Source organism: Bos taurus, chromosome 7 (assembly GCF_002263795.3).
Source record: "Bos taurus isolate L1 Dominette 01449 registration number 42190680 breed Hereford chromosome 7, ARS-UCD2.0, whole genome shotgun sequence".
Lineage (NCBI taxonomy): Eukaryota > Metazoa > Chordata > Mammalia > Artiodactyla > Bovidae > Bos > Bos taurus.
Genome location: NC_037334.1, coordinates 21,627,045 through 21,654,367, shown reverse-complemented (window position 1 = coordinate 21,654,367; position 27,323 = coordinate 21,627,045). Strand labels below are relative to the sequence as shown.

At 38.7% G+C, this 27,323-nt stretch overlaps 1 protein-coding gene across 6 annotated transcripts in view; it reads right to left on the bottom strand.

The window, feature by feature from the left end:
- Positions 1–27,323, bottom strand: part of KIF3A (kinesin family member 3A) — a 90,614-nt gene that overhangs the window by 36,358 nt on the left and 26,933 nt on the right. For all 6 annotated transcript variants that reach the window (XM_024994553.2, XM_024994554.2, XM_024994556.2 and 3 more), the window contains one exon: positions 9,066–9,171. In XM_024994553.2, the coding sequence (XP_024850321.1) occupies positions 9,066–9,171 (106 nt within the window). The remainder of the gene's footprint in view (positions 1–9,065; positions 9,172–27,323) is intronic.

Genomic DNA, 27,323 nt, shown 5'->3' with positions numbered 1-27,323 from the left:
TTCTTCCCCCTAGTTCCTTCCTCCTACTGAGTTTTGCATGAGTCAATACATCCTTTTCTGCCCGTCAGTTACTCCTGTCCACTCTCAGCTGGTGTTCTGCACACACTTCTGTGTCTGAAGGTATATTCCTGGAGAGAGATGTACTCCACACATACCTGCTCCTCCACCATCTTGTTCTCTGCATGTATCTTTTCAAATTATACTTTTGTCTGGATATATTCCCAGGAGTGGGGCTGCTCACCTATATGGCCAACTCTAGTTTTCTAAGGAACCTCCATACTATTTTCCATAGTGGCTGCACCAAATTTACAGTCACCAATAGTGTAGGATTCCCTTCCCCCCTCCCACTCCACCCTGAATATTTAATTTTTGAACTCAATGTATTTATTAAGATTATTTTCCTTTCTGCTATCTTAAGTCTTCAAATCTCTTTACCTTCCTTTCATTTTATTTCTCCCATTAGAATTTTTTCATTTTCCTTGGACAAATCTCACATATCAAGTTAAATTAATTTTTAAGTAGTTAATGGAAGGTTTTGGTCACTATTACAAATATATTATGTTAAATTTTTTAATTAAATAAACAATACATGAACATATTCCTAATACAAAAATTTAAAAATACAAACATACATAAAGCAAAGAGAATGCTCCCTTACAGCCCTTTCTTTCAATCTTATTTCCCTTTCACTAAAGTTAACAACTATTAAATGTCTTTTCATTCGTACTTCACATACACACATGTAAACACACACACACAATACCTAAATATATAATAGTTTAATAACTTGGCTTTCTTAACACATATATAAATAGGATAATGCAGTACATACTTTGCTAGTTAGCTTTCTTTTTCACTTGCATCTATAAAGTCTTTTGAGTCTCTACATGTAGATTTAACCCAGGGTTGTTTTTTATAGCTTCATTATAGTCCATAGTATTTTTGCACCATAATTTATATAACCAATATTTTACTGATAATTAGATTGCATCAAACTTCTTGCTCTTAAAAATAATGCTGCAATAAGGTATTTTTTGTTCACATCAAAAAATATCTTTCTAGAATATATTTAATATATCTAGAAATAGAAACAGTGGGTCAAAGGACTGCATTCTTAAAATTTCAACAGATACACTTATATTACCCTTCAAAAATGCTGTATATTTCCATCACCACTGACCATTTCTTCAGAGTATCACCAACCTGGATATCCTTTCATCCAAACTGATGAGTAAAATATCTCCCTTTGTTGTTTTAATATACATTTCCTGATTACTTGTGAAATTAAACATCCTTTCATATACTTACTGCTGTGGATAGTTCTTCTGTGAACAACATATTCACATATAGCTTTTGCTCATTTTCCTGTAAAAAATTTTGGTCTTCTATTTTTCTATTATTTGGCTTCTAAGAAGACAATTGATTTTTTTTTAAATTTTTGCTTCATTTCCCTGAGTTTGCTAGATTTTAGTCTAATCATAAATTTTTTTAAAAAAATGTTTACCTGTGATTGGTTCAAGATGGCAGAGTAGAAGGACATGCACTCATCTTTTCCTGCGAGAGCACCAAAATTGCAACTAGCTGTTGAACAAACAACATCAGGAAGACACTGGAACTCACCAAAAAAAAAAGACACCCTCACATCCAAAGACAAAGGAGAAGACTCAACGAGACGGTAGGAGGGGTGCAATCACAATAAAATCAAATCTTAAACCCACTGGGTGGGTAAACCACAAACGAGAACAGTAATACCTAGGCCCCACATCAGGCTTTCCAACCTGGGGATCCAACAATGGGACAGGGAATCCCCAGGGAATCTGTCTTTGAAGGCCAGCAGGATTTGATTACAGGACTCCCACAGGACTGTGGGGAAACAGAGACTCCACTCTTGGAGGGCACAAATAAAACCTTGTGTGCACCAGGACCCAGGGGAAAGAAACAGTGAGCCCACAGGAGACTGATGTGAGTGTTTGAGGGTCTCCTGCAGAAGTGTCGGTTGGCGGTGGCCCGTCACAGAAATGGAGAGCAGCAGTCTTGGGAGATGCGTCTCGGCCTAAGTCCTCTTGGAGGTAGCCAAGAGCCCTATCATAGAACCTACAGACTCCAGGACTGGGTTGCCTCAAGCCAAACTAACAGGGAGGGAGTGCAGCCCCTTCATCAGCAGACAACTGGATTAGTTTTACTGAGTATGGCCCTGCCAACCAGAGCAAGACCCACTGTTCCCCAAAACCAATCCCTACCATCCAGAAGCTTGCACAAGCCCCTTATCCTCATCTACCAGAAGGCAGACAGAAAAAGCAGTAACTATAATCCTGTGTTCTCCAGAACTAATATCATAATCACAGAAAGCTAACCAGAATGAAAAGAAATAGGATTATGTCCCAGATAAAGGAACAAGATAAATCCCCAGAAAAACAATGAAATGGAGATAGATAACCCTCTAGAAAAAGAACTCAGAATAATGACAGCGACAACAATCCAGGATCTCAGAAAAAGAATGGAGAAGATGCGAGAAATGTTTACCAAAGACCTAGAAGAACTAAAGAACAAACAAACAGAGATGAACAATACACTATAAGGAATCAACAGCAGAATAACTAAGGCAGAAGAATGGATAAGTGACTCAAGACAAAATGGTGGAAATCACTGCTGCAAAACAGAATATAGAAAAAAGAATGAAAAGAAATGAGACCTAAGAGACCCCAGGACAACATTAAATGCACCAATTTTCACACTGTAGGGATGCTAGAAGAAGAGAGAGAGAAAGGACCTGAGAAAATATCTGAAGAGATACCAACTGTAAACTTCCCTAACATGGGAAAGGAAATAGTCAACCAAGTCCAGGATACAAAGGGAATCTGGACAAACCCAAGGAGGAACACACCAAGGCACATAGTAATCAAACAGACAAAAATTAAAGACAAAACCAATAAGGGAAAAAAGACAACATACAAAGGAAATCCCATAATGTTATCAGCTAATTTCTCAACAGAAACTCTACAAGCCAGAAAGGAATGGCACAATATATTCCAAGTAATAAAAGAGAAGAACCTTCAATGAAGAATACTGTACCCAGCAAGACTCTCATTCAGATTAGATGGAGAAATCAAAAGCTTACCAGACAAGCAAAACCTAAGAGAATTCAGCACCATGAGACCAGCTGTGCAGCAAATGTTAAGGGAACTTCTCTAGGCAGGAACACAAGAGAAGGAAAAGATCTACAAAATAAACCTAAAACAATTAACAAAATGGTAATAGGATCACACATATCGATAATTACCTTAAATGTAAATGGATTAAATGCACCAACATAGACTGGCTGGCTTGGTGGATACAAAAATAAGACCTATACATATGTTGTCTATATGTTGTCTCCTATGTCACCTATGGATACTTACAGATTGAAAGTAAGAGGATGGGAGAAAGTATTTCATGCAAACGTCAATCATAAGAAATCTGAGCAGCAACACTCATATCAGAGAAAATAAACTTTAAAACAAAGATGGTTATAAGAGACAAAGGACACTACATAATGATCAAGGGTTCAATCCAAGAAGATATAACAATGATAAATATATATGGACCCAACACAGGAGCACTTCTATGTAAGGCAAATACTAACAAACATAAAGGAAGAAATAGACAGTACCATAACAACAGTGGGGTACTTTAATCTCCACTTCTATCAATGGACAGATCATCCAGACAGAAAATCAGTAAGGAAACACAGGCCTTAAATGACACTATAGACAAGTTGGATTTAATCGATATTTATAGAATATTCCATCCAAAAGCAGCAGACTATGCATTCTTCTCAAGCACACACAGAACATTCTCCAGGACTGACCACATGCGGGGCCACAAGGCGAGCTTCAGTAAATTTAAGAAAACCAAAATCATATCAAGCATCTTTTCTGATCACAATGCTGCAAGATTAGAAATAAACTACAAGGAAAAGACTCTAAGAAACACAAACATGTGTGTTTAGCTAAATAATATTCTACTAAACAACCACTGGATCACTGAAAAAAATCAAAGAAGAAAAAAAAATACTTAGAGACAAACGAAAATGAAAGCACAATGGTCCAAAAAATAATGGGATGCAGCAAAAGCGGTTCTAAGAGGGAAGTTGACAGCAATACAATCCTACCTCAAGAAACAAGAAAATCTCAAATAAACAACCAAACTTTACACCTAAAACAACTAGAGAAAGAAGAATGAACAAAACCTAAAGTTAGTAGAAGGAAGGAAATCATAAAGATCAGAGAAGAAATAGAGACAAAGAAAACAATCATAAAGATCAATGAAACTAAAAGCTGATTCTTTGAAAAGATAAACAAAATGGATAAACTTTTAGCCAGATTCATCAAGAAAAAAAAGGGAGAGGACTCAAATCAGTAAAATTAGAAATGGAAAAGAAGTTATAACTGACTCCACAGAAATACCAAGGATTTTAAGAGACTACTATGAACAACTGTATGCCAAAAAAATGGACAACCTGGAAGAAATGGACAAATTCCTAGAAAGGTACAGTCTTCCTGAACCAGGAAGAAACAGAAAATATGAACAGATCAATCCCAAGCACTGAAACTGTGATTAAAAATCTCCCAATAAACAAAAGCCCAAGACCCGATGGCTTCACAAACAAATTTTATCAAACATTTAGAGAAGAGTTAATACCTATCCTTCTTAAACTGTTCCAAAAAGTTGCATAGGAAGGAAAACTTCCAAACTCATTTTATGAGGCCACCATCACCCTGATATCAAAACCAGAAAAAGATACTACAAAAAAAGAAAATCATAGGCCAATACCACTGATGAACACAGGTCTAAAAATCCTCAACAAAATACTAGCAATTTATATCCAACAATACATTAAAAAGATCATACACCATGATCAAGTGGGATTCATCACAGGGATGCAAGGATTTTTCAACATCCACAAACCCATCACTGTAATATACCACCTCAACAAACTGAAGAATAAAAACCACATGACCATCTCAACAGATGCAGAAAAAGCTTTTGACAAAATTCAGCACATTTTTATGATAAAAACTCTCCAGAAAGTGGGCACAGAGGATATATACCTCAACATTAAAAAAGACCATATACGACAAGCCTACAGCTTGCATCATACTCAATGGTGAAAAGCTGAAAGCATTCCCTCTAATATTAGGAACAAAACAAGGATGTCCACTCCCACCACTTTTATTCAACATAGTTTTGGAAGTCCTAGCTACAGCAATCAGAGAAGAAAAAGAAATAAAGGGAATCCAAATTGGAAAAGAATAAGTTAAACCGTCACTGTTTGCAGATGATATGATACTGTAAGTAGAAGATCCTAACGATGCTGCCAGAAAACTACTAGAACTCATCAATGAATGTGGTAAAGTTGCAGGTTACAAAATTAATACACAGAAATCTGTTGCATTTCTATACACTAACAACGAAAGATCAGAAAGAGAAATTCAAAAAGCAATTCCATTTACCTCTGTATCAAAAAGAATAAAATACCTAGGAATAAACCTAAGGAATAAAATACCTAAGGAGACAAAAGATGTGTACTCTGAAAACTATAATATGTTGATGAAAGAAATCAAAGAAGACATAAACAGATGGAAAGATAAACCACGTTCAAGGACTGGAAGAATCAATATTGTCAAAATGACTATGCAATCCCTATCAAATTACCAATGACATTTTTCACAGAACTAGAATAACAACAACAACAAAATCTCAAAATTTGTATGGAGATACGAAAGACCCCAAATAGCCAAGCAATCTTGAAATAGGAAAACAGAGCTGGAAGAATCAGGCTCCCTGACTTCAGACTATACTACAAAGCCACAATCATTATAACAGTATGGTACTGGCACAAAAACAGAAATATAGATCAATGGAACAGGACAGAAAACCCAGAAATAAGCCCATGAACCTATGGTCAATTAATCTATGACAAAGGAGGCAAGACCACACAATGTTTGAAGTCGGTCTCTTCAACAAATGGTGCTGAGAAAACTGGACAGCCACATGTCAAAAAATGAAATTACATCATTCCTTAATTCCATACGCAAAAATAAGCTCAAAATGGATTAAAGATCTAAATGTGAGAAGGGATACCATAAAACTCCTAGAAGAAAACATAGGCAGAACACCCTCAGACATAAATCACAGCAACATTTTCTTTGATCCATCTCCCAGAATAATGGAAATAAAAGCAAAAATAAACAAATGGGATCTACTTAAACTCAAAAGCTTTTGCACAGCAAAGGAAACAATAAACGAAATGAAAAGACAACCCACAGATTGGGAGAAAATATTTGCAAATGATGTGACCTATAAGGGATTAGTCTCTAAAATTTACAAACAGTTTATGATGCTTAATAGCATCAAAACAAACAACCCACTCAAAAAATGGGCAGAAGACCTGAATAGAGATTTCTCCAAAGAGGACATACAGATGGCCAATAGGCACATGAAAAAATGTTCAGTGTAGCTAGTTATTAGAGAAATACAAGTCAAAACTACAATGAGATATCACCTCACACCAGTCAGAATGGTTATCATCAAAAAATTCACCAACAAATGCTAAAGAGGGTGTGGAGAGAAGGGAACCCTCCTGCACTGTTGGTGGGAATGTAAATTGATATAGCCACTATGGAGAACAGTATGAAGGTTCCCTAAAAGACTAAAAATGGTTACTATGTGATCCTGTAATCCCACTCCTGGGCATATACCCAGAGAAAAATATAATCCAAAAGGATACACACACCACAATGTTCACTGCAGCACTGTATGCAAATAGCCAAGACACGGAAGCAACCTAAATGTCCATCAACAGAGAAACGAATAAAGGTGCGGTACATACATACAATGGAGTATTATTCAGCCATTAAAAAGAATGAAATAATGATATTTGCAGCAACATGGGTAGACCTTGAGAGTGTCATACTGAGTGAAGTAAGTCAGAGGAGAAATATCATATGACATCCCTTATATGTGGAATCTAAAAAGAAATGATACAAATGAACTTACTTACAAAACAGACTTAGAAAAGGAACTTATGGTTGCGGGGGAGGAGGTGAGGGACTTAGGGACTTTAGGAAGGTAATGTACATACTGCTATATTTAAAATGGATAACCAACAAGGGCCTATTGTACAGCACATGGGACTCTGCTCAATGTTATGTGCCAGTCTAGATGGGAGGAGGGTTTGAGGAAGAATGGATACATGTGTATCTACGGCGGAGTACCTTTGCTGTTCACCTGAAACTACCTCAACACTGTTAACGGGCTACACCCCAATACAAAATACAAAGTTTCATGTTAAAAAAAAAAGTTTACTTTCTATGTTCTTATCTTTTACCTCAAACTTCTAACTGCTGTTAGCAACATCATTAGTACTGGGACAGGGAGGCAAGGGAGAGGGAGATCAGCAATATTGCAGAAGTTTTTCATTCTTTATAAAAAACCTGAAAATTACTAAAAAGAATGCCACTTTGTTTGCCTTCTTAGCAATAAAAGGAAGACATTATAGTGCTGGAGTTTTCTTTAAGCTGAATATATATTTTTAATTTTTTAATTGGAAGATACTTACTTTACAGTGTTGTGTTGGTTTTTGCCTTACAACAACATGAATCAGTCATGACTATGTGTGTGTGTGTGTGTGTGTGTGTGTGTGTGTGTGTGTGTGTGTGTGAATTGAAGTGAAGCGTGAAGTGCAAGTTGCTCAGTCATGTCTGACTCTTTGCAACCCCATGGACTACACAGTCCACAGAATGCTCCAGGCCAGAATACTTGAGTGAGTATCCGTACCCTTCTCCAGGGGATCTTTCCAAGCCATGAATCAAACCCAGGTCTCCCACACTGCAGGCAGATTCTTTACCAGCCACAAGGGAAGCCCATATATATATCACCTCCCTCTTGAGCCTCCCTCCCAACCTCCCCCAGCCAATCCACCCCTCTTGGGTGTCACAGGGCGCCAGGCTGGGCTCCCTGTGTTATGCAGCAGCTTCCCACTAGCTAGCTATTTGACACATGGTACTATACATATGGCACCCCACTCCAGTACTCTTGCCTGGAGAATCCCATGGACAGAGGAGCCTGGTGGGCTGCAGTCCATTGGGTCGATAGAGTCGGACACGACTGAGTGACTTCACTTTCACTTTTCACTTGCATGCATTGGAGAAGGAAATGGCAACCCACTCCACTGTTCTTGCCTGGAGAATCCCAGGGACGGGGAAGCCTGGTGGGCTGCCGTCTATGGGGTTGGCACAGAGTCGGACATGACTGAAGCGACTTAGCAGCAGCAGCAGGATACATATGTCAATGCTGCTTTCACAATACATCCCACCCTCTCCTTCCCCTGTTGTGGCCTACAAGACTGTTCTCTACATCTGTGTCTCTACTGCTGCCCTGCAAATAGGTTCATCAGTACCATTTTTCTAGATTCTATATGTGTGTGTTAATATACAATATTTGTTTTTCTCTTTCTGACTTACTTTACTCTGTGTAACAGGCTCTAGGTTCATCCACCTCAGTTCAACTAATTCACATTGGTTCCTTTTTGTGGCTGAGTGGTTACTGCTAACTAACAGTGTAGATTCACATACTCATTCTGACACTTATTAAACAGTATATGACCTTAGATAATTTACTTTAAATGTCAGTTTTCTCAGCCATAATATAGGAATTTAATACCTTAATAAAGTCCATCCTGAGGATTAAAAGAGACCATTCTTACAAAGCATTTGCACAAGTACTTGCCACATGGTAAGAACTCAATAAATGTTACCAATATTATTACAGCTAACAAGAGACAGTGATATGAGTGTCTCAGATACAGCATTATCAATAAGCAACAAAATTTTGGACAACATAGAAAGCAATCTGTGATATCTTTCATTCGTGTATCCTTTCCACACAGTAAATAATCAAAGAGAAATGATTAACAAGAAACTGAAAAATCCACTCTTTATGGTGCAAAGTGTCATAGCAACTTTGCTTCTAAACCAGACTACACGACATGTAACTGTTTAATCACAATTAAGCACTACACTTACGATTCTTGTGGCCCAGTGTCATAATTCTATCCATATCATCAGCATTATTGACCACATAAGCTGATAAATCCTTGATATAAACTCCCACATCGGGTCTTTCTTTCACCTAAAAAAAAATAAAAATACAGATTTTTACACATATATCCATAGTTCTTCCTCAGGTATTTACCGAATATCTACTACATGTCAGACACTGCTAGATAGTGAGGACAGGGTGATGAACGAGGCAGAGTTTCTACACGGTGGAAGCAAAAATCTGCAGGGAGAACATACAAATAAATAATTACACACAAAAATTATTTTAACTGTGATAATGCCATGAAAAAAAAAATACAGGAAACTACAGGAGAATACATTATGGAGAGACTTAAGCTAGTGAAACAGGGACAGGATAAGTTTCCCCAAGATGATGTTTAAGCTAAGATCTGAAGAAACAGCAGGTTCAATCTGTGTGTTAGAATAGGAGAAAAGCGTATGTGCAAGAAGCCTGAAATAAGAAAAACTAGGTAATTTAAAAAATGAAAACCAACTAAACAAACAAAAGCCAAGTAAAGAGTGGGCAGCACAGGGGCAACAGGTGGGATATCTGGCTAAAGAGGTAAGCAAAAATAAGACTAAGCATAGTTATTGGACAAATCTGATTTTATTGAACTAACTATAGTTGATTTACACTGTTGTGCTAGCTTCTGGTATACAGCAGGGTGACTCAGATTACATACATATACACACATACACATTCTTGTTCATATTCTTTTCCATTATGATTATTACAGGATATTGTACCATATGGTAGGACCTTGTTGCTTTTTATTCTATATATAATAGTTTGCACCTGCTAATCCCAAACCCCTAATCCATCCCTCCTGCACTCCCCCCACCTTGGCAGCCACAAGTCTGTTTTTTATGTCTGTGAGTCTGTTTCTGTTTCACAAATAAGTTAATTTTTAGCTATATTTTAGATTTCACAAAAAAACCAACATTGTAGTATTTGTCTGACTTGCTTCACTTAAAGTATGATAGTCTCTAGGTTCATCCATGCTGCTGCAAATGGCATTATTTCATTCCTTTTCACGACTGAGTAGTATTCCATTGCAAATATATATACCACATTTTCTTTGTCCATTTATCTGTCGATGAACATTTAGGTTGTTTCCATGTGTTGGCTACTATAAATAGTGCTGCTGTTTATATTCTGACTTGGACCCTCTATCCACATCCTTTCTGCTTCACCAAGAAATGAGTGTCCACTTAAAAATATGCACAACCTAAAGTTAAGAACTGTGTCTTTATTCAGTAGACATACTAAATATTTAAGCCCAAGAGACAGTCTCTCAGATGGCTCTGAGGGACTGTTCAGAAGAGGTAAGGGAGCATGTATATTTTCAAATTAAGAGTTCTGACTGAATGTATACACAGGAATGGAATTGCTGGGTCACTTGGCAACTCTAGTTTTCTGAGGAATCTACACACTGTTTTTCATAGTGGCTGCACCAATTTACATGCCCACCAACAGTGCAGGAGGACTCCCTTTTCTGCCCACCATCTCCAGCATTTACAAACTTTTTAATGATGGCCAGTCTGACTGCTGTGAGGTGATACCTCACTGTAGTTTTGATTTGCACTTCTCTAATTATTGGTCTTTATCTTAAGAGCAATTTGAAACCACTAGAGTATTTCACACAGGTGAGTGAAATAATCAGATCTATGGAATCAGCGAACTCAAATGGACTGGAATGGGTGAAATTAACTCAGATGATCATTATATCTACTACTGCGGGCAGGAATTCCTCAGAAGAAAGGGAGTGGCCATCATGGTCAACAAGAGTCCGAAATGCAGTACTTGGATGCAGTCTCAAAAACGACAGAATGATCTCTGTTCGTTTCCAAGGCAAACCACTCAATATCACAGTAATCCAAGTCTATGCCCCAACCAGTAATGCTGAAGAAGCTGAAGTTGAACGGTTCTATGAAGACCTACAAGACCTTTTAGAACTAACACCCCAAAAAGATGTCCTTTTCATTATAGGGGACTGGAATGGAAAAGCAGAAGTCAAGAAACACCTGACTGCTGCTGCTGCTAAGTCGCTTCAGTCGTGTCCGACTCTGTGCGACCCCATAGACGGCAGCCCACTAGGCTCCTCTGTCCCCGGGATTCTCCAGGCAAGAACACTGAAGTCGGTTGCCATTTCCTTCTCCAAGGCATGAAAGTGAAAAGTGAAAGTGAAGTCACTCAGTTGTGCCCAACTCCTAGCAATCCCATGGACTGCAGCCCACCAGGCTCTTCCGACCATGGGATTTTCCAGGCAAGAATACTGGAGTGGGGTGCCATTGCCTTCTCCTAGAAACACCTGGAGTAACAGGCAAATTTGGCCTTGGAATACGAAATGAAGCAGGGCAAAGACTAATAGAGTTTTGCCAAGAAAATGCACTGGTCATAACAAACACCCTCTTCCAACAACACAAGAGAAGACTCTCTACATGGACATCACCAGATGGTCAACATGGAAATCAGACTGATTGTATTCTTTGCAGCCAAAGATGGAGAAGCTCTATACAGTCAGCAAAAACAAGACCAGGAGCTGACTGTGGCTCAGACCATGAACTCCTTATTGCCAAATTCAGACTTAAATTGAAGAAAGTAGGGAAAACCACTAGACCATTCAGGTATGACCTAAATCAAATCCCTTATGATTATACAGTGGAAGTGAGAAATAGATTTAAGGGCCTAGATCTGATAGAGTGCCTGATGAACTATGGAATGAGGTTCGTGACATTGTACAGGAGACAGGGATCAAGACCATCCCCATGGAAAAGAAATGCAAAAAAGCAAAATGGCTGTCTGGGGAGGCCTTACAAATAGCTGTGAAAAGAAGAGAAGCAAAAAGCAAAGGAAAAAAGGAAAGATATAAGCATCTGAATGCAGAGTTCCAAAGAATAGCAAGAAGAGATAAGAAAGCCTTCCTCAGTGATCAATGCAAAGAAATAGAGGAAAACAACAGAATGGGAAAGACAAGGGATCTCTTCATGAAAATCCAAGATACCAAAGGAACATATCATGCAAAGATGGGCTCAATAAAGGACAGAAATGGTATGGACCTAACAGAAGCAGAAGATATTAAGAAGAGATGGCAAGAATACACAGAAGAACTGTACAAAAAAAGAGCTTCACGACCCGGATAATCACGATGGTGTGATCACTGACCTAGAGCCAGACATCCTGGAATGTGAAGTCAAGTGGGCCTTAGAAAGCATCACTACGAACAAAGCTAGTGGAGGTGATGGAATTCCAGTTGAGCTATTCCAAATCCTGAAAGATGATGCTGTGAAAGTGCTGCACTCAATATGCCAGCAAATTTGGAAAACTCACCAGTGGCCACAGGACTAGAAAAGGTCAGTTTTCATTCCAATCCCAAAGAAAGGCAATGCCAAAGAATGCTCAAACTACCACACAGTTGCACTCATCTCACACGCTAGTAAAGTAATGCTCAAAATTCTCCAAGCCAGGCTTCAGCAATACATGAACCGTGAACTTCCTGATCTTCAAGCTGCTTTTAGAAAAGGCAGAGGAACCAGAGATCAAATTGCCAACATCCGCTGGATCATGGAAAAAGCAAGAGAGTTCCAGAAAAACATCTACTTCTGCTTTATTGACTATGCCACAGCCTTTGACTGTGTGGATCACAATAAACTGTGGAAAATTCTGAAAGAGATGGGAATACCAGACCACCTGACCTGCCTCTTGAGAAATCTGTATGCAGGTCAGGAAGCAACAGTTAGAACTGGACATGGAACAACAGACTGGTTCCAAATAGGAAAAGGAGTATGTCAAGGCTGTATATTGTCACCCTGCTTATTTAACTTATATGCAGAGTACATCATGAGAAATGCTGGACTGGAAGAAGCACAAGCTGGAATCAAGATTGCCGGGAGAAATATCAATAACCTCAGATATGCAGATGACACCACCCTTATGGCAGAAAGTGAAGAGGAATTAAAAAGCCTCTTGATGAAAGTGAAAGTGGAGAGTGAAAAAGTTGGCTTAAAGTTCAACATTCAGAAAACGAAGATCATGGCATCCGGTCCCATCACTTCATGGGAAATAGATGGGGAAACAGTGGAAACAGTGTCAGACTTTATTTTTCTGGGCTCCAAAATCACTGCAGATGGTGATTGCAGCCATGAAATTAAAAGACGCTTACTCTTTGGAAGGAAAGTTATGACCAACCTAGATAGCATATTCAAAAGCAGAGACATTACCTTGCCAACAAAGGTTCATCTAGTCAAGGCTATGGTTTTTCCTGTGGTCATGTATGGATGTGAGAGTTGGGCTGTGAAGAAGGCTGAGCACTGAAGAATTGATGCTTTTGAAGTGTGGTGTTGGAGAAGACTCTTGAGAGTCCCTTGGACTGCAAGGAGATCCAACCGGTCCATTCTGAAGGAGATCAGCCCTGGGATTTCTTTGGAAGGAATGATGCTAAAGCTGAAACTCCAGTACTTTGGCCACCTCATGCAAAGAGCTGACTCATTGGAAAGGACTCTGATGCTGGGGGGGATTGGGGGCAGGAGGAGAAGGGGACGACAGAGGATGAGATGGCTGGATGGCATCACTGACTCAATGGACGTGAGTCTCAGTGAGCTCTGGGAGTTGGTGATAGACAGGGAGGCCTGGCGTGCTGCGATTCATGGGGTCGCAAAGAGTCGGACACGACTGAGCGACTGATCTGATCTGATGGTATCTATGTAAAAATATTATCTTTCTGTGAGTACCTTTATGAGAACTTTGACCCAACTTGAAGGTTGTATTTAGGATATGTGTATCTAAAATACACAAAGTATTTTAATACTACCTGTAAAATATACATAGAAATATAAAACTCTTTTTGCATGGACTAGAAGTCACCTCCAAAAATCAACAGAATAAAGTGAAACTGAGGTAGAGGGGCTGCCAGTGGGGCAAGCCATTTCCACAGGTAGTAAGACTTCACAGACAAAGACGACAAAAGTTTAAAAAACAATATCAGAGACAAAGTCACAAAAGCAAATACTCTGAATTCTAGGTGTTGATTTTAAATCTAATTAGAGTTTGGGGGCTGTATTATAAGATATATTTATACATTACAAAAACTGCCTTTTCTCTGTCATGGCATATATGTTATTCCTAATTTTAGTTGCAGTAAATAAATGTGTTGGTCTCCATAAAGCAGTGGGTTTCAGACTGTGCTCTGACAAGCACTAGATGGCCTAGTGCTGGCAATGAGGGGCCACAGTGTGAGTCTGGGGTTTTTCAGGTCCAGACAAATTCTAAAGAGAACTTTACTTTCATGTATTTTATAGACTGGGCTTCCACATAAGGTCTGGTTTGATTCAAGTGTTAAAATGCTTTAAACCTTCATTTGAACATTATTGGTCTATATCAACGCTTAGAAAATCTATGTTAAAAAATAATGTGTATATGTCTAATGTGGAAAAGTGGTATCTCTGGAAAAAAAATCATGCCCTTGGATGTCATGAAAACGTCTAACTGCAGTGAAAGTTTTTAATCATGTACTTTCACTTTCTATGCTTATGTTACTGCAGATGGGAAACATTCTTCAAACTGGCATCAGTCTGCAAAGTCTAAGGTCATTTCCAATAACAAGTTATTAATTCTATATACAATTATTAAGCATAGATAAATTATATATGAAAAATGAAAAAACTGAATATGATTCTGAAATAAAGCAGGACCCTGAAACGAGATGGTGGAGCAGAAGGATGTGAGCTCACATCGTATCAAGAAAACACCAAAGTCACAACTAACTGGTGAATTACCACCACCACCAACAAAAAAACATTGAAACTTACCCAAACAGATATCCTGTATTCAAAGACAAAGGAGAAGCCACAAGACACAGAAGGGGTGCAATCACAATAAAATCAAATCCCATATGCAGCAGGTGGGCAACACACAAACTGGGAAATAATTACATCATAGAGGTCCTCCCACAAGAGTGAAAGTTTTGAGCCCCATATCAGGCTTCCCATCCCATCCTGGGGGTCTGGCATTGGGAGAAGAAGCCCACAGAGCACAGGACTAAGGGAAACCAACTCTACTCTTGGAGGGCACACACAAGGTCTCATGCAGAACAGTATCCAGGGGGAAAAGCAGTGACCTTATAGAAGCCTAGGCCAGACCTACCTGCTGGTCTTGGAGAGCCTCCTAGGGAGTCAGGGGCAGCTATGGATTACTGTGTGGAAAAGACACTATCAGCAATAGTTCTGGGAAGTACTTATTGATGTGAGCCCTCCTGGAGGCCATCATTTTCTCACAAAACCCCCCACCCCACCCAACAGCCAGTAGGTTCCTGTACTGGAACACCTCAGGCCAAATGACCAACAGGGCAGTAACACAGCCTCACCCATCAGCAGACAGGCTGCATAAAATCTTACCAAGCCTACAGCTGCATGTTAAACACACCCTTTGACACAGCACTGTCCACCAGAGATACATGGTCCAGCTCTACCCTCCAGTGGGCAAGAAACAGTCCCTCCCACCAAGAAGTCTGCACAAGCCTCTTAGATCAGCCTCACCCACCAGTGGGCAGATAGCAGAAGCAATAATAACTATAACCCTGCAGATGGTGGAATGGAAACAGCAATGACATAAAGGCAGACAAAATGAGATGGCAGGAGAGTATGTCCCAGACAAAGGAACAAGATAAAACTAGAGAAAAACAACTAAGTGAAATGGAGTATAGGCACTCTAACTGAAAAAGAATTCAGAGTAATGAGAGTAAAGATGATCCAACATCTCAAAAAATAATAGAGGCACAGACCAAAAAGATACAGGAAATGTTTAAAAAAGCTAGAAGATCTAAAAAACAGAGATGAACAACACAACACCTGAAATAAAAAACACAAGAGAAGGAATCAGTAGCATAGTAAATGAGGCAGAAAAACAGGTAAATAAGCTGGAAAATAGAATACTGGAAATCACTGCCGTGGAACAGAAAACAGAAAAAAAAAGAAATGATAACAGTATCAGGCACCTCTGGGACAACATTAAACACACTGCCATTTGCATCAGGGGTCTTAGAAGGACCTGAAAAAATATTTGAAGAGAGAACAGCTGAAAATTCCCCTAACAGGGGAAAGGAAACAGTCACCCAAGTCCAAGAAGTACAGAAAGCCCCATGCAGGGTAAACTGAAGAAGGAACATGCCAAAACAAAATAGTAATCAAATTGACAAGTAATGAAGACAAAGAGAAAATATTAAAAGCAACAAGAAACAAGCAACAATTAACATACAAGGGACTCTGTAAGATCATCAGCTGATTTTTCATCAGAGACTCTGCAGGCCAGAAGGGAGTGGCAAAACATATTTAAAGAGATGAAAGGGAAGAACCTACAACCAAGAATACTCTACCCAGCAAGACTCTCATTCAGATTTGATGGAGAAATCAAAAGCTTACTAGACAAGCAAAACCTAAGAGAATTCAGCACTGGGAGACTAGCTGTGCAACAAAAGCTGAAGGAAAATCCCCAGGTGGAAAAGGACACAAACAGAAAAAAGAAAATTACAAATGGAAGCACTCATCAGTAAAGGCAAACACACAGTAAAGGTAGGAAATACCCACACACAAATATGATATCATAATCCTAAGAAGAGGACAGCACAAAAGCAGGGTACTGGAAAGGATCAGCAACTTAAATCAATCTTCTTTACATACAAACTACTATATCAAAACCTCACGGTAACAGCAAATCAAAAATCTACAATAGATACACACACGAAAATGAAAAAGGATTCCAAACACAACACTAAAATTAACCATCAAATCACAAAAAAAAGAGAATAAAAGAAGAGGAGCAAAAAGACCTAAAAAAAAAAAATCCAACACAGTGAACATACATACCAATAATTACCTTAAATGTAAATGGATTAAATGCTCCAACCAAAACACACAGACTGGCTGAATGTACACAAAAACAAGACCTATATATATGCTGTCTACAACAGATCCATTTGAGATCTAGAGACACATACAGACTAAAAGTGATGAGGTGGAAAAAGGTATTCCATGCAAATGGATATCAAAAGAAAGCTGGAGTAGCAATACTCATATCAGACAAAACAGAATTAAAGACTATTACAAGAAACAAAGGACACTAACATGATGATTAAGGGATCAATCCAAGAAGAATATATAATAATTGTAAATATATATGCACCCAACACAGAAGTACCTCAATATATAAGGCAGATGCTAAGACCAGGAGACACTAACAGTAACACAGTAATTGTGGAAGACTTAAACACCCCACTTTCAACAATGGACAGATCATCCAGACAGAAAATCAATAAGGAAAAACAGGCCTTAAATGACATTGGAACAGATAGACAACTGATTTTTATAGAGTATTTCATCCAAAAGCAGCAGAATATACATTCTTCTCAAGTATACATGCAACATTTTCTAGATTGATCACATACATCAGTTCAGTTCAGTCGCTCAGTCATGTCCGACTCTTTGCGGCCCCATGAATCGCAGCACTCCAGGCGTCCCTGTCCATCACCAACTCCCGGAGTTCACTCAGACTCACGTCCATCGAGTCAGTGATGCCATCCAGCCATCTCATCCTCTGTCGTCCCCTTCTCCTCCTGCCCCCAATCCCCCCCAGCATCAGAGTCCTTTCCAATGAGTCAGCTCTTTGCATGAGGTGGCCAAAGTACTGGAGTTTCAGCTTTAGCATCATTCCTTCCAAAGAAATCCCAGGGCTGATCTCCTTCAGAATGGACCAGTTGGATCTCCTTGCAGTCCAAGGGACTCTCAAGAGTCTTCTCCAACACCACACTTCAAAAGCATCAATTCTTCGGTGCTCAGCCTTCTTCACAGCCCAACTCTCACATCCATACATGACCACAGGAAAAACCATAGCCTTGACTAGATGAACCTTTGTTGGCAAGGTAATGTCTCTGCTTTTGAATATGCTATCTAGGTTGGTCATAACTTTCCTTCCAAAGAGTAAGCGTCTTTTAATTTCATGGCTGCAATCACCATCTGCAGTGATTTTGGAGCCCAGAAAAATAAAGTCTGACACTGTTTCCACTGTTTCCCCATCTATTTCCCATGAAGTGATAGGACCGGATGCCATGATCTTCGTTTTCTGAATGTTGAACTTTAAGCCAACTTTTTCACTCTCCACTTTCACTTTCATCAAGAGGCTTTTTAATTCCTCTTCACTTTCTGCCATAAGGGTGGTGTCATCTGCATATCTGAGGTTATTGATATTTCTCCCGGCAATCTTGATTCCAGCTTGTGCTTCTTCCAGTCCAGCATTTCTCATGATGTACTCTGCATATAAGTTAAATAAGCAGGGTGACAATATACAGCCTTGACGTACTCCTTTTCCTATTTGGAACCAGTCTGTTGTTCCATGTCCAGTTCTAACTGTTGCTTCCTGACCTGCATACAGATTTCTCAAGAGGCAGGTCAGGTGGTCTGGTATTCCCATCTCTTTCAGAATTTTCCACAGTTTATTGTGATCCACACAGTCAAAGGCTGTGGCATAGTCAATAAAGCAGAAGTAGATGTTTTTCTGGAACTCTCTTGCTTTTTCCATGATCCAGCGGATGTTGGCAATTTGATCTCTGGTTCCTCTGCCTTTTCTAAAAGCAGCTTGAAGATCAGGAAGTTCACGGTTCATGTATTGCTGAAGCCTGGCTTGGAGAATTTTGAGCATTACTTTACTAGCGTGTGAGATGAGTGCAACTGTGTGGTAGTTTGAGCATTCTTTGGCATTGCCTTTCTTTGGGATTGGAATGAAAACTGACCTTTTCTAGTCCTGTGGCCACTGGTGAGTTTTCCAAATTTGCTGGCATATTGAGTGCAGCACTTTCACAGCATCATCTTTCAGGATTTGGAATAGCTCAACTGGAATTCCATCACCTCCACTAGCTTTGTTCGTAGTGATGCTTTCTAAGGCCCACTTGACTTCACATTCCAGGATGTCTGGCTCTAGGTCAGTGATCACACCATCGTGATTATCTGGGTCGTGAAGCTCTTTTTTGTGCAGTTCTTCTGTGTATTCTTGCCACCTCTTCTTAATATTTTCTGCTTCTGTTAGGTCCATACCATTTCTGTCCTTTATCGAGCCCATCTTTGCATGAAATGTTCCCTTGGTATCTCTAATTTTCTTGAAGAGATCTCTAGTCTTTCCCATTCTGTTGTTTTCCTCTATTTCTTTGCACTGATCACTGAGGAAGGCTTTCTTATCTCTTCTTGCTATTCTTTGGAACTCTGCATTCAGATGCTTATATCTTTCCTTTTTTCCTTTGCTTTTTGCTTCTCTTCTTTTCACAGCTATTTGTAAGGCCTCCCCAGACAGCCATTTTGCTTTTTTGCATTTCTTTTCCATGGGGATGGTCTTGATCCCTGTCTCCTGTACAATGTCATGAATCTCAGTCCATAGTTCATCAGGCTCTCTATATCAGAGCTAGTCCCTTAAATCTATTTCTCACTTCCACTGTATAATCATAAGGGATTTGATTTAGGTCATACCTGAATGGTCTAGTGGTTTTCCCTACTTTCTTCAATTTAAGTCTGAATTTGGCAATAAGGAGTTCATGATCTGAGCCACAGTCTGCTCCCAGTCTTGTTTTTGTTGACTGTATAAAGCTTCTCCATCTTTGGCTGCAAAGAATATAATCAATCTGATTTCGGTGTTGACCATCTGGTGATGTCCATGTGTAGAGTCTTCTCTTGTGTTGTTGGAAGAGGGTGTTTGTTATAACCAGTGCATTTTCTTGGCAAAACTCTGTCACATACATACTGGGTCACAAAGCAAGCCTCGGTAAATTTAACAAAATTGAAATCATATTAAGCATTTTTCTGACCACAATGCTATGAGATTAGAAATCAATACAAGAAAAAAAAAAACTGTAAAAAATACAAATACTTGGAGGCTAAACAATATGCTACTAAACAACCAATGGATCACTGAAGAAACCAAACAGGAAATCAAAAAATACCTAGAGACAAATGAACACGAAAGCAAGAATATCCAAAAGCTATGGCATGAAATGAAAGCAGCTCTAATAGGGAAATCTACAGCAATACAATCTTACCTCAGGAAACAAGAAAAGTCTCAAATAAACAACCTAACCTTGTACCTAAAGCAATTAGAAAAAAAAGAAAAAACAAAACCCCAAGTCAGCAGAAGGAAAGAAATCATAAAGATCAGAGCAGAAGTAAGTGAAATGGAGACAACGATAACAACAGGTCAATAAAACTAAAAGGTGGTTCTTTGAGAAGGTAAACAAAATTAACAAACCTTTACCTGGACTCAGCAAGAAAAAGAGAGCTCAAATCAGTAAAATTAGAAGTGAAAGGATTAATTACAATGGACACCACAGAAATACAAAGGATCATAAGAGACTACTATAAGCAACCATATGCCAATAAAATGGGACAACCTGGAAGAAGTGGACAAATTCTTAGATAGGCACAACCTTCCAAGACTGAACCAGGAAGAATGAGAAAACAGGAACAGACCAAACCCACGTACCTATGGTCACGCAATTTACGACAAAAGAGGCAGAAATATCCAACGGGGGAAAGACCGTCTCTTCAATAAGTGATGTTGGGAAAACTGGACAACTACATTAAATAAATGAAACTAGAACACTCCCTATCACTATACATAAAAATATAAACCCCAAATGGATTAAAGACCTAAATGTTAAGGCTAAATATTTTAAAACTCTTAGAGGAAAACATAGGCAGAACACTCTGACAAAAATCACAGAGATCTTTTTCAATCTACCTCCCAGAGTAATGAAAATGAAAACAAAAACAAACAAATGGAACCTAATTAAATGTAAAAGCTTTTGCATAGCAAAGGAAACCATAAACGAAACAAATAGACTATCCACAGAAAGGGAGAAGATATTTACAAAGTATGCCACCAACAAGGCATTAACCTCCAAAATATACAAACAGCTCATGCAGCTCAATAACAAAAAAATTAGCAATCCAATAAAAAAATGGGCAAAGGCCTAAATAGATATTTTTCCAAAGAAGACTCACAGATGGCCAAGAGGTACATGAAAAGATATCCAACATTAAAGAAATGCAAATCAAAACTACAATGAAATATCACCTCACATCCTCAGAATGGCCATCATCAAAAAGTTGACAAATAACAAATGCTGGTGAGGGCATGGAGAAAAGGCAACCCCCTTGTACACTGTTCGTGGAGAAGTAAATTGGTACAGCCACTATGGAGAACAGTATGGAGATTCCTTAAAGAACTAATACAGAACTACCATATGGGACTTCTTGGTGGTGCAGTGGTTGAGAATCCACCTCCCAGAGCGGACACAGGTTTGATCCCTGGTCTGGGAAGAATCCATATGCTGTGGGGCAACTAGGCCTGAGCGCCACAACTAATGAAGTCCATGTACCCTAGAGCCCATACTCCACAACAAGAGAAAGCACTGCAATGAGAAGCCTGCCCACTGCAACTAGAGAAAGCCCGCACACAGCAATAAAGACCCAGCACAGCCAAATAAGTAAACGGAAAAAGAAAAAAACTACCATATGATCCAGCAGTCCCACTCCTGGGCACTTGAGAAGATATATGCACTCCATTGTTCACTGCAGCACTTTTACAACTGCCAAGACATGGAAGCAACCTGAATGTCCATCAACAGAGGAATGGATTAAAAAAGATGTGGTACACTTGTACAATGGAAAATTATTCAGCCGTTAAAAAAAATGAAATGCCATTTGCAGCAACATGGATGAAACCAGAGATTATCACACTAAGTTGAGTAAGTCAGAGAAAGACAAATACATTTGCTTACATGCAGAATATTAAAAAAAAAAAAAAAGGAAAAAAAGGTACAGATGAATGTATTTACAAAACAGAAAGAGACTCAGACTTCAAAAACAAACTTATGGTTACCAAAATGGAAAAGCTGGGGGGCAGGGTGGAAAGGATAAATTAAATGTTTCAGACTGACACATACCCACTAATATATTTAAAACAGATAACCAACAAGGACCCAGGGAGCTCTACTCAACATTCTGTAATAAGCTAAATGGAAAGATAACTTGAAAAAGAATAGATACATGTACAACTAATTACTTTGCTGTTTGGAGAAGGAAATGGCAACCCATTCTAGCATTCTTGCCTGGAGAATCCCATGGACAGAGAAGCCTAGGAGGCTACAGTCCACAGGGTCGCAAAGAGTCGGACATGACTGGGCGACTTCACTACTACTACACTACTACACCTGGAACTAACACAACACTGTAAATCAACCACACTCCAATATAAAAGAAAAAAGTTGAAAAAGACAGAACCCTGTGGGACCCTCCCATGTACAAAAGCCACTCCATGTTCCTTTCTTGTTTGTACAGAAAGGATGTAGTCTGCTAAGCCTTTTCTGAATTCCAAAGAGCAGAGTCAAGCAGTCACTAATTAAGGAAGGGAAGGAATACAAAATCAAAGAAAAAGCCAAGAAATTGCTCTTTGTAGTTGAAACAATAGTTCATCTATAATCAGAGTCCTAGTTCCTCCTCGAGGAATATATTCAACAATCTCATGCATATCTTACAACTGTTCTGCAGAAACTAAGACCCCTATCCAGCTTGACGATGACGACTACATGCTGACCACAAGCACTAGACCCCAGACTGGACTAAACTAGGGTTAATGATTAAGATTCCTAAAACATCATCCTGTTAACTTACCACCAACCAATCAGAAGAAAGTGAAGCACCCTGCAACCCTCAACCCAAATGTTGCCTTTAAAAACCGTTTCCTGAAGGACTTCCCTAGTGGTCCAGTGGTTATGAATATGCGCTGCAATGCAGGTGACACGAGTTTGATCCCTGGTAAAGGAACTAAGATCCCACATGCCACGGGGCAGCTAAGCCCAAGCTCAGCAACCAGAGAGTCTGTGCGCTGCAAAGAAGATCCCACATGCCACAACTAGGACCCCAGGCAGCCAAATTAAAAAAACCTTCCCCAAAAAACAGTCATTAGGGAGTTTGTGCCTTTTGAGCATGAGTTGCTCGTTCTCCTTGCTTGGCACCATGCAATAAAACACTGTACTTTCCCTCAACACAAACCCCTGTCAATAGATTGGCCTTGCTGTGTGACAGGCAAGCAGATCTAAGTTTGATTCAGTAACAATTTTGGTGACCATGAAGGCACAGCCATCTTGAGAGGCATCTCATCCACTGTACATCAACCCCCGACTGACAGTGGCACTCAGATCTTGTCCACCTGGTGCCTGAGCACTTCTGTCTCAGGTACACCCCAAGTGTTTACCACTAATGGCATCAATGGCCCGCAGTGTTTTCAATGCCCTGGTAAAGGAAACAAGGTTCTGGTCCTGGTCTGTAAGAGATGTCTAGTAAGTGGTGCAACCACTCATGTCCAGGGCATTCTTCCCTAGTGGGCTGCCTTGACTGGAATTTTACTTTGGGGAGTGGGGGAGGTGTAGGACTCTGTCACCTGGTTTTGAGCACACTACCACTTTAATTGGACTTTCCTTTCCAGATCAAAGAGTCCCTTCGTTGTCCAGCACCGCCTGAGCAGTAATCGAGAAACTCCCTGTTACAGCAAGGCTCATCTGCACCCCTATTCTCATGCCAGGTAACTGACCCTGAGAAGACTCCAGACACGGATCTGCTAGTCTGTTTCTGGTAACATCAGTCATGTGAAAGAACAATGGGTAATGAAAGCTATGTTCCATCTTGTAGTTCCCTAAGGTATATTTTGCAAACCTGGAAGATCTTAAGTTGTACTCCCATGAAAAGAAAGACAATGATATTTAACTGTAACACCACATGGCCCCAGTATTCTTTAGGCTCTGATGAACAATGACCCCTCGATTGTCTGTAGACTATAACACCTACATTCAACTAGAACTGTTTTTTAAAAGGGAAAGAAAATGGGATAAAATTCCTTATGTAAAGGTTTCTATGGCATTGCATCAAAATGAACTTGACTTTTATCTTGGGAGTCTCAGTACATGAGTGTGAATTCTGTTTCCTCTCTGGTTTCCACCCTCATTAGGGGATCCTGGACCTGATTTGGGAGGAGACCCCACCATAAGGAGAGAAAGGAAATCAAAGGATTAATCATTCTCAGAGACACCCCTGACACTGATCCTCATTAGAGGACCCTGGTCTTTACCTTTGTTAGAGTCCTGGTAACTTAAATGTAGTCTAGACACTCATAGAAACTAACAGTTTAAATTCAGTCATGAGGCTGAGTCAGAGCTGGCAAGTTCATCTAGAAGTGAGGCATGTGAATGTGAGTGTTATATATTACTGTCTATGACTACTATTTGTTTATGAAAGCTCTTAAAAATTGGATGGTAATTCTAGCAAAGAATTTTCATCATAAAAACAAAGAAATTTAATTTGTATAAGAAATAGCTTGTGACACCAAAACAATAGATCTCAATGAAGGCAGCTACTCCCCTGACCAAACTGTTTTAGAAACTTGAGGGGGAGTTTCTGGTTCAGTTAAGGACACTATTAGTATTTGCAGGCAGGAGACTGGGATATTGAACACCGTGAAGTAGGTAGGATGGTCACAATCATGAATGGTCCCATGCAACTTTGAATGTCCTACCAGATAGTCAGATGGGTGAAAAAAACAACTTATTAATTTAATTACCTAAATTTAGATCCTAACTCTACTCTACATATAAAGACAAAGTGCTTTCCCTTGGTAATAATAATATAGGAATGCAGGAAAACTGAGGAAAGAACTACTTTATTTTCCTCAGAACTCTGCCAAGAGCTAGATACTACTGTAAAGGACCGTGTCATTGAGTAACACCAAACAAGGTGTTTAGATTACCAATTCAACATACTTGTAACAGTCTGCATTTGTGGGTATTGCAGTCATAATGATTTAAATATGCCTCTATTTATATATGTCATTGAGTATGATCACATGTAAGCATTTATATTATATATTGAAATACCAGTACTTTTTAAAAGTAAATTATAATTGGACAGTACATTGATATCTTTAAAATTATGTGTGTAGATAGATTTTATCATCTTTGAATTTTATTTCAGGATAATCAAAGGGGCATTATAAAATATATGTTATAAAAAAGGAACACTGGTTCTACTGTACTTGAGAAACACTGACAAGACTGTTTCTGAGAATAAATGTGATCTATAATTACTATTATAAAAATGGAAATGTTCTTTCCAAATGGTTTTTATTCTAATAATCTGTACAAATAACAAACATTTAAAAGGTAAAAAGCATAGAATTAAGGGATCCATCAAAACCAAAGATGACCAGAAAAAAGAAACTTATCTGTATATTTGTTGTCTATACATCATTATGGATTAAGTCTTCAACAAGGTCCAACAAATTCAAATAATATTAACACCTAAGCCTGTAACATATTGCTCCAAAAGTTCAGTTCATATAGTAAATTTTTTTTTAAAAAGCTGAAATTTATTAAATATTTTATTATGTGTCAAGCAATAATCTTTGTTATCTTTGGCAATAATCCTATAAAGTAGATACTATTATTATTTCCATGTTCATGTGGCAAACCTAAGGCTCATAGAGGGTAAGTAACCTGCTTAAGAGATCAGAGCCAATATTCAAGCTAAGGTGTTAAAACCTCAGAAATCACCCTTTAATCCTTAATCCATTTACCTTACCCAAGCAAGTCAGGAAATTCCTCTAGGTTTCATTTTTTTACATTAACAAAATTGAACTGCTGAAAGGTTAAATGAAATAAAATATGTACTGCTACCATCATTTACTACACTAAATGCCTATTGCTGCATTATAAGAGCTTCTTAATAATAGTTATTCTATTATTCTACTGTTATTCTCAGTATACTCCACACTGTTCTAGAGGCTGCCACGATTCTATATTCTATTCTATTGTTATTCTAAACACATTATTCTCTAATTATTGACAATACAATTCCAATCAAAATTCCAATATTTTAAAGGCTAACCTTTTGTCTTATACACCACAATTTTAATATATTTGGCAATAATTACTAGTCATCTACCACTCGATTCAGCAATCCTGTTTCAGGAATCTATCCTCAGACAAGCCTGCACATATATGAAATGGTATAATTACAAGGTTATTTGGTACAGAACTGTTTGTAAGAGCAAAAGATTTTAAACAACCCAACTGTTTATCAATAGCGGGGTGGCTAAGCAAACTAAAAGTTATGTCCATACTAAAGATACTATGAGGCAGAAAGGGAAAAAAAAGACAAAAAAATGAAGAAGCATTTCTCTTTACTTACATGGAAAGACTGTCACAATTTATTGCTCAATTTGAAAAAAAAAAAAAAAAGCAAAGTACAATGAGGGGGGAAAAGTCTTTTCAATAAATGGTGCTGAAGGACTTTCCTGGGGGTCTAGTGGTTAAGATTCTGCACTTCCAAAAAAAAAAAAAGATTCTGCACTTCCACCTCAGGGGGCGTGGGATGGATCCCCGGTTGGGGAGCTAAGACCCCACACATCGCGCAGTTAGAAAAAAAATTAAAATGGTGCTGAGACAACCGGATATCTGTATGCAAGAGTGAAGCTGATCCTCTAACTCACAAGGCATATAAAAAATTAACTCAAAATGAACCAAAGACCTAAATAACTATAAAACTCTTAGGAAGATAACAAAGGCATAAATCTTTGTGACCTTGGATGAAGCAATGATTTCTTAGATACTACACCAAAAAACACAAGAAACAAAACTAAATGTAGATAAAGCAAATATGATCAAAATTTTAAACTTTTATGCTCCAAAAGGACACCACCTAAAACGTAAAAAGACAATCCATAAGAGAATATTTTTGTAAATTCCTATTATCTGTTAACAAGCTTGCACTTAGAACATATAAAGAATTGTTTAGTCACTAAGTCATGTCCAACTCTTTTGCGACCCACACAAACCATCGCCCTCCAGGCTCCTCTATCCATGGGAATTCCCAAGCAACAATACTGGGGTGGGCTGCCATTTCCTGCTCCAAGGGATCTTCCTGACCCAAGAATCTAACCCACACCTCCTGCATTGGCAGGTGGATTCTTTGTCACTGAGTCACCAGGGAAGCTCCATATAAAAAATTATTAATATTTAATAAAAAAATTAAGAGCCAATTAAAAATGAACAATGGATCTGAACTGAAATTTCTCCAAAGAAGACACACAGATGGTGTAAAAAGATGTTCAATGTCATTAGCCATCAGGGAAATGGAAAT